The 8,813-nt window shown below is 42.7% G+C and overlaps 1 protein-coding gene across 1 annotated transcript; it reads left to right on the plus strand.

Moving 5' to 3' along the window:
- Positions 1-206: 206 nt before the first annotated feature.
- Positions 207-8,579, plus strand: LOC311027516 (synaptic vesicle glycoprotein 2A-like). The gene is made up of 12 exons (XM_084031547.1): positions 207-913; positions 1,483-1,663; positions 1,824-1,975; positions 2,358-2,491; positions 2,606-2,695; positions 3,049-3,156; positions 3,946-4,034; positions 4,121-4,285; positions 4,389-4,522; positions 5,879-6,085; positions 6,220-6,379; positions 7,390-8,579. Exons 1-12 carry the CDS (start codon positions 304-306, stop codon positions 7,571-7,573), a joined length of 2,214 nt encoding a protein of 737 aa, XP_083887673.1. The 5' UTR covers positions 207-303; the 3' UTR covers positions 7,574-8,579.
- Positions 8,580-8,813: the final 234 nt, after the last annotated feature.

Here is an 8,813-nt window from a genome sequence, read left to right on the forward strand (position 1 = left end):
TTTGCTTCTATTTATATTAGATTGTTGATTCATTTTGGGCCTCTTTGAGGCCATATGTGCACCGATGCGTTTGAAGCTCATATCAACTGCCTCTTTTGACAACAAAACCCCTTTCCGTGAAACCATGAAAATAATATAAGGTTGGTTCATTTCATTTTCTCCTCAGACATAAGAGGAGCCTGTTGTCAGTCAAGTGACTGTCAGCTCTTCGAATCTGTGAGGCGTACCCTGAACGTGCTGCAGCATCGGGAGGCCTGTCCACTACACCACTGAACACCTTTTCATCATCTGAACCTCTTTAAAATGGAGGAAGGCTACCAAAACCGGACTGCCTTCATAAAAGGCGCCAAAGACATTGCCAAAGAAGTCAAGCGGCAAGCATCTAAGAAAGTCGGCCGCTCAGTGGATCGGTGTACCGATGAGTACAGCAAGCGCTCCTACAGCCGGTTTGAAGAGGATGATGACGACGACTACCCCGTGCAGGGGAGCCAGGATGGAGGCTATTACCGCGGAGACAGCCAGGCGGCCAACGAAGACGAGGGCGGCCACAGCGACTCCACAGAGGGTCACGACGAGGACGATGAGATCTACGAGGGCGAGTACCAAGGAATTCCCCGGGCTGAATCGGGCAAGGGCAGTCTGGCTGGAGGGCCCGGCTCGGTGAGGGCCGGCGCACAGCAGTTAGGAGATATCGGAGCATCCGAGGCCGAGAGGAGGAAGGACCAGGAAGAGCTGGCTCAACAGTACGAGACCATTTTACAAGAATGTGGTCACGGGAAGTTTCAGTGGACCCTGTACTTTGTGCTGGGTCTAGCTCTGATGGCAGACGGCGTGGAGATCTTCGTGGTCGGGTTCGTCCTGCCCAGCGCTGAGAAGGATATGTGCCTGTCTGAACCTAACAAAAGCATGCTGGGTAAGACCGTTTTCCTGCCTCTCCACTCTCTGCTGTCCAGGTTCTGGTTCGGCTGTGTCACAAGGCATCTCATGTTGCTTAAGGCTATAAGATGTCTTTTGATATTTGGCTTATTGCCAACTCCAAAACCATCTCACTAACAATTATTGGTTGTGAATTCAAATTTTTTACATTAAAATGTTTTATTAGAGTCACAAAGTGCAAATCACAGTACAGTTGCCCTATTATTTTTAAAGATATCAGGAAAAGTGAACATTGTCTCCGCATTAAAGAGAGGCAAAGAGCTTCATTGTTACAAAAAACTATTAAAAACACTTTATGAGCCACATTGTTACAGTAGGTGAAGTGCTCCTTCGTAATTATGACCATGCTCAGCTTTTATTAGATACAAATAAAATGGGAACTACTGCAGAAGAGCACCAAAGGTGTATAAATCTGCAGCTGAAAATAGGGCCGGACAACATGAACCTGGAAGGCCAAGGATCCAACTAGTGTAGCAGGAATAAGGAAGACAGGGCAGCCCTACATTTGTTGCTGTAATAGTTTCCCTTGCTTTGCTCCCTCCACAGGACTGATTGTGTATTTTGGGATGATGGTTGGGGCTTTCCTCTGGGGCGCTCTGGCTGATCGGATAGGCCGTCGGCAGTCTCTTCTCATCTCCCTCTCCATCAATAGTATCTTCTCCTTCTTCTCCTCCTTCGTCCAGGGCTACAGCACTTTTCTGTTTTGCCGACTCCTCTCTGGTGTTGGGTAAATTGACAATTAATGTATTTTTTTTCCCTCGTCCTTTTGCATTTTAAACACTTATTCATAAGCAACACAGATGGGAGCTATGATATGATAGTAAACTCCACGTGCTGTGAGTTAAACTCTCAAACAGAAGGACTTAGTTGGTTTCTGGTCTTTGCAGGATTGGTGGCTCGATTCCCATCGTGTTTTCCTACTATTCTGAATTTCTGTCCCAAGAGAAGCGTGGCGAGCACCTCAGTTGGCTCTGCATGTTCTGGATGATTGGTGGGATATACGCATCCGCCATGGCCTGGGCCATAATCCCACATTATGGTGAGTACAATAAACCTACACCTAGATACACAAGTCCTGTTTACTTCCTCTGCCCTGGCCAAGCTAGCTCGTTTTAATTTACATTTGAGGCAATTTTGAGATAATATTTACAGCTTTGATCCTCAGTTTTCAGTTAATAACACCATACCGGTTTAAGATGGTTGGCTAGCAAGCATCTTCCGAGAGCCACTGCACTGCGGCTGACCTCTGACTCCCCTGGAGGCAGGAAAAATAAGAACATGGTTCCTACCGTGTCACATCAAAGTAGATATTCCAGCATGGGCTTTATGAACATTGATCGTCTGACCTTATCTCTTATTGACTCGCCTCACGTGTTTGGCAAAGGGAAAGTGTAACGTTTGAGCTTCATTTTCTTTGTCAGGATGGAGTTTCCAGATGGGCTCGGCGTACCAGTTCCATAGCTGGCGCGTGTTTGTGTTAGTGTGCGCGTTTCCTGCTGTTGCAGCCATCGCCGCCCTCAGTGCCATGCCAGAGAGCCCACGCTTCTACTTAGAGGTGAGCAGATGTCCCTGAAAATGCTCTGGATGTAATGATAACTTGTTCTTTTGAATGTTTTAAATTAATGGGGATAAATAACATAGAAGGGACACACACTTTTCTTTCAAACAGAATGGCAAACATGACGAAGGCTGGATGATTCTGAAGCAAGTTCACGACACTAACATGCGTGCAAAGGGATACCCAGAGAAGGTGTTTTCTGTGAGTACAAAAAATGTATTAAATCCTATTTATTTTATGCCTTTATTAGATGGCCAACAGCATGAAAGGTAAGATGGAAGAGAAGGAGGAGATAGAGATTGGGAATGACATGGAACAAAGGTCACTGGCTGTTTTTCCTGTACGCTGCACAGTTATATAAACTCCAGTCAACACAGCTTGATTAGTTTCCACCGGGGCCTACAGGTGTATCCTTTTACAGAGTACATTGTATTCCAGAAGGTAGTCAAACAAGAAAATAGCCGATATTTGATGCAATGAAAACACGAGGACATTACCATCCAAATTAATTTTAATGACACCTGGCTGAAGGGTTTCCGTCTCTTTCATCCAAGGTCACCACAATAAAGACGGTGAAACAGATGGATGAGTTGGTGGACAGTGGCACCGATACTCCGGTCTGGAAACGCTACAGGCTGAAGATTATGAGCCTCTCCCAACAGGTGAGTGAAGGAGATTTGATGTTATTGCAGGCAGTTCTGGACCAACACCTTTGCTGTATTAACCAATACCAACTGGATCGAGTTTAAAAAGCATGAAATACCCTCATATCTGAGATCATTGTTCCTTTTAAAAATACAATTTTACAGTTACTGCGTCTGAATTTGAGTCTGAGGCCTTTTACAGCTTGGAGCTTAAGGCCTCAGTGGAGCTGCGTCAAGGCTAAAAAATGCTTTCTTTTTCCTAATTATTAATTCCTGCCTTCTTCACCAATGTCTGACTTCATGAGTGAATTAAACTACAAATATGCTTTCAGCCATATCCACATGCATGCTTTCCCTGCTTCTTTCTGTAACCTGAAATTACATTAGGTGAAAGAGATCAATCATTAACACATATTTTCTGTTTTTTATTTGACTTTCTCATGTTTGAGCTTGCCTCTTTATATTGTTGCAGCACCAACAACACTCCAGGCAGTAACTTGACCAGCTTTGTGTGCCTAATTTTAATTTGCATTCAGCCTACGTTCTACACGCCTACACCCACCATTCTCTTCTGAATCTGCTGCCCCACGTGCTTCAGCACCACTGTGAAAAATCTCTAAATGTTGAAGCTTTAACATTGAGTTTCGAATTGAAGCCGAGGAAGGTCATTTTGGGGGAAACTCAGCTGTCATGTTTTACCATCTATTTATAAATTCAAAATAACATGATTTAATCTGACAAACTGTGAAAGATCGTATCAGGAATTTAAATCTGGCATTCCTGACGTTCCGTTGGTTTTTGTCGCAGATTCGGAATAACATCCTCGCCTGCTTCAGCCCAGAATATAAACGGACGACTTTCATGCTCATGGCCGTTTGGTTCACCATGTCTTTCAGGTACATTAATGACTTACAAAACGTTTGGCTATGTGGTGAATCCACTCTTTGAGGCTTGTTTCATCCGACTCTTACAAACTTTGCAGCTATTACGGTCTGACGGTGTGGTTCCCAGACATGATCAAGTACATCCAGAAGCAGGAATATGACTCGCGCACAAAGACCTTCACTAAGGAGCGAGTAGAGCACGTCACTTTTAACTTCACCCTGGAAAACCAAGTGCACCGCCAAGGACACTACTTCAATGACAAGTACGTGTGTTGTGAGCTGCAGTTTTAGGTGGACGAGTCCATAGTCAGATTTAGGTTTGAATGCTACTCAATCCTGTCTGAATACCTGCGACTTCTCCACTAGGTTCCTGAACCTGAAGATGAAGTCCATGGTGTTTGAAGACTCGGTGTTTGAGGAGTGCTACTTCGAGGACATCACCTCCACACACACCTTCTTCAGAAACTGCACCTTTGTTGCAAGTCTGTTCTACAACACAGGTAAGTAATGTTTGGAAATCCATCAGCGTGTTCGGTAATGATGTGCACCAAGGTCAGTTGTTTTATTATTTTGAATCATTTAGTCAAGAAAATGTCAAGAAACGTAAACAAAAAAATTGACTTGACAAGTGACTTGAAGACCTCAAGATGAAGTCTTTGAATCACTTGTCCACAACAAAGATATTCCATTTAAACAAGCAATAATTCATCTCTTTACACATCCAGCAGACTCATTTGGAGTCATATTTCTGACCATCCAGCAAATATCTCACCGTCACTCTCCCTTTAGCTCTGTTTCGGGCTCCACCACCTCCTGAGGAGAACATCTGGCTCTCTAGCTGCTTATTACACCAGCTAGTCGCTGCTCTGTCTGCCTGCCTTTGGATGCCGGGCAGGTTGTGAGTTCCCCAGAGCTGATGAGAGCAGTTAGCCTGAACCAACCAACAGTAAAACTGTGGGCTGTGAAATCAAAGCAATGAGTTAAAAGACACTTAAATGCTGCGTAGAGCTGAAGGTCAGGTAATAATTATGCATGAACAGCAATTCATGTAAAACAAATAATTTGAGAATACATTAAGATTTTAAGTAGTTGTATTCCAGCCCGAAGTAAAATTTTAGAGAGGATAAAACACAGATGTTCAGCAGGAATGCAACCATGGAAACCTGCTGTTGCGGGTATCCCTGGGTTACGCTGCAGCAGAAGTGTTACCGTAGCAACATAAACAAATCCAGCCCCGACTTTTAGACAGCAGAGTGATCCAATTATCTGCAAAACAGTGCTTCATGATGTCAAAACGCAGATGTAAGAATGTGTTTAGTGGATAATCAGAACCGAAGCTTCTTCTCAGACACAACTCGAGACGCCATCTCATTCGTCTTTATTTTTTACTTTTGTTCTCTTTGTTCTGATGTGCTTTCAATCAACGTGTCAGATTGTGCCTGAGTAAACAGAGAACAGAAAACGTGGCTTTTACAGCAGGAACATCTTCTCAGCCAACCGCACATTCTTTTATGTTTATGTCATTTGGACAACTACAGTTTTATGGTCACTCAGCACTTTTCCACCTGCCTGACTCCCGTTAATGAGACCGTTACTGGTTGTTGGCGTGGAAACGGTTTCAGCAGTGTCATCAGAAAAATCTTATCATGCAGTTTTGTGCAGCTGCAGGCAGCAATGTATCGACAAAGAGTAAACTTGTAACCTCTTCTCATCTTTTCTATTTCCCCGTTTTTCATTTTAAAACGTTGTTGTTTGTGTATTTTTTAATATATGCCAACAAAAATATATAAATTTTTTTTAAATCTGTGGTAATTCAGAGCAATAAAACTTCACTCCCCCTTTTTCTCTTTAATTAGATTTGTTCAAATATAGGTTTGTCGACTGCAAACTAGTCAACAGCACGTTCCTCCACAACAAGGAGGGCTGCATTCTCGACTTCAGCGATGACTTCAACAATGCCTACATGATATACTTTGTCAACTTCCTCGGCACGTTGGCGGTGTTGCCTGGCAACATCGTGTCGGCTCTATTGATGGACAAAATTGGGCGTTTAAGAATGCTGGGTAAGTAAATCTAGTCACTGTGGATAATCCACTTATGTCTATCGATGCTATTTAACTTAATGCAATTCTGATTCCTCTCTCTCTCTCTCTCTCTCTCTCTCTCTCTCTCTCTCTCTCTCTCTCTCTCTGATCAGCGGGATCCAGTGTCATATCTTGTATCAGCTGCTTCTTCCTGATGTTCGGCAACAGTGAGTCGGGGATGATCGCCCTCTTGTGCTTGTTTGGGGGCATCAGTATCGCCTCGTGGAACGCCCTGGATGTGATAACAGTAGAGCTCTATCCCTCGGATAAAAGGTAACACGGCGTTCATTGGTGATTTTGTGTCTGGGGTCAGTAGTGAAACTGCAACACACAGTTTATTGCTTATTTTTTTAACCATTAACCATTCCTTGGTGTTTGTATTTAATTCGATTTTTGCGTTTTGGTTGGTTTGGTTGTTGGGAAATACAGATATTGCATTTTTTTTTTTTTTTGTATCAGAGCCCCAACTGACAATAGAGGTAGAGTTGTTGTGTTGTCCTTCTAATTAATGCATCAATCCATGTTTGTTTAGTCCATATAACGCCAGGCTGTAATCCAGAGCTTAATGTTAATTAATGGGCTTTAGAAATGCTGGTGGGTGGATTTGATTTTGTTACATTAAGACAGAGCCGGGCTAGCTGTTTTCCACTGTTTCCATGCTTTATGCTAAGCTACGCTAACTGGCTCCAGCTACACATTTAACTGACAGATGTGGAAGTTGCATCAGACTTCTCATCTTTGCACAAAAGCGAATTAGGGTGTTTGGACAAAATGTTGAACTATTCCTTTAAAGTCCTATTCAGGTTCAACTTAATTTTGGGCTTATAATCATTATACTTACTTAGTTGCATGATGTATAATGTTCAATTATACGTAATAATATACATTGGTTTTAGAGACAGGTTTAAAGGTTTGTTTAAAACAGACAGACTTTGTTTACTTGAGACCTATTTAATCTTTTATTGACTGTTCATTAAAGTATCCTTTTAATGACTCCGTCTGGTTGGATTGTTACAAAACACAGCTGTGTTTTAGTCAGTGAACCATATGTTGGCAGATGTTAATTGTTAAATCTCTGAGAGGAGAATGAGAAGTTATTTTCTTGTCTTATAAGTCCTTGTGGCCCGGGTATTATATGACAGAATAAAAAACAACAAGCAACATTAAAATGACTTGCAAAAAACCTTATTTACCTAATTTCTCCTATTTCAAATGACTGCAGAGAAAGTGTAGTAAAATAAACCTCATCCTGTGTTTCTCCCTCTTTCTTTTTTCCTTTTCAGGACCACGGCGTTCGGCTTCCTGAATGCCCTCTGCAAGCTGGCGGCCGTCCTGGGCATCAGCATCTTCCAGTCATTTGTCGGCATCACCAAGGCTGTACCCATCATATTTGCTGCTGGCGCGCTCGCTGCAGGTAGTTTCCTCGCAACAAAGTTGCCTGAAACACGAGGCCAAGTGTTGCAGTAAAACAAATGACCAGCAGTGGGCAGCAGAGCACAGCTGGATTGTGTGTTTGACAACGAACATCCCTAAGAGCTTCAGCGCTGCCCGTCACACACCAACTGAGCAGACTGCCATCCCCATTGTAAGCCCAGAATCCTTTGAAACATGGATCGCAATCATTCAGAGTTTATACAGCGATTTAAGAGATGAGCACACAGATGTAGAAATAAAATACCGGTGTACGATAATACGTTCAGCTGCACCGTCAGGCACTAAAAACATCAGATCTTTTCAAAATGGTATCAGGCACATGGTGTTAAAGTACAAATTGTGGTGCGCAGTAAGGATAACATGTTAATTTAGCAGCGTTTTAACACAGATCTACGATATTAAGCACGACCGAGAAGACAGATATGTCAAATGAAAAGATGAGACTGAAAAAAAAAAAGCCATTTACGTGGGAATGTGAAAAGATGTAGTCTATATGTGTGGTTCGTTTTAAATATGAATGCAGTGTTTTTCTTTGTCGTCTGTCCTCCGCCTCAGTAACTGGCTTTCGGTACTACTTTCTCATTTGCCACTCGTGCGATTCCTTTTCACATTTCCATTCAGGCCGATGCTTCTGCTTCGATGAAACATTTAAGATCTCAGAATAGATTTTCTCTAAAAATCGCCCCATGATTCTCGACACCACCGCTTCCCATCAAAACTCTTTCTACCAAATAATATAAAACATTCCAGTGAGACTTGATTTATCTGGTAACAGATGATGTCACATGTCATTGCCCCTGCATTCATCCATCTACTGAAAACAGGTGAAGATGCATTTCACAGGATTCTCTGTTGTAAATGGGAATAGTTTGATCCAGCTCCTCTGTGTTGAGTGTTAAACTGATGTTTCCCCCCGTCGCTGTTGTTAACAGCCGTGCCAGTGCGATGTCTGCGACACAGGGACGTCTGTGGGACGGATTTTTGGTCAAGTGCAGATACTGTAGTGAAAAAAAACGTGTGTGTGTGTGTGTTTGTTAAGTGGGACAAGAGAAAGTGTGCATTTTCGTGCAAATCGGTGCAGCCATGTAGACTTATCTTACTGATCCAACAGCAGAATGTATGGAAGTGGTCACACATTGATTCATAAAAATGTTATGTCAAATACAACTCGTGCAGTAGCTCAGGTGTGGTGAAATGTCCACGTTTACATCCGGTAGTAGTGTTTTAGCCACCAAATTATTGTTCATGCAGGACAGTTTTCTCATACTTCTGA

Source organism: Eutrigla gurnardus (assembly GCF_963514095.1).
Source record: "Eutrigla gurnardus genome assembly, chromosome: 17".
Taxonomy (NCBI): domain Eukaryota; kingdom Metazoa; phylum Chordata; class Actinopteri; order Perciformes; family Triglidae; genus Eutrigla; species Eutrigla gurnardus.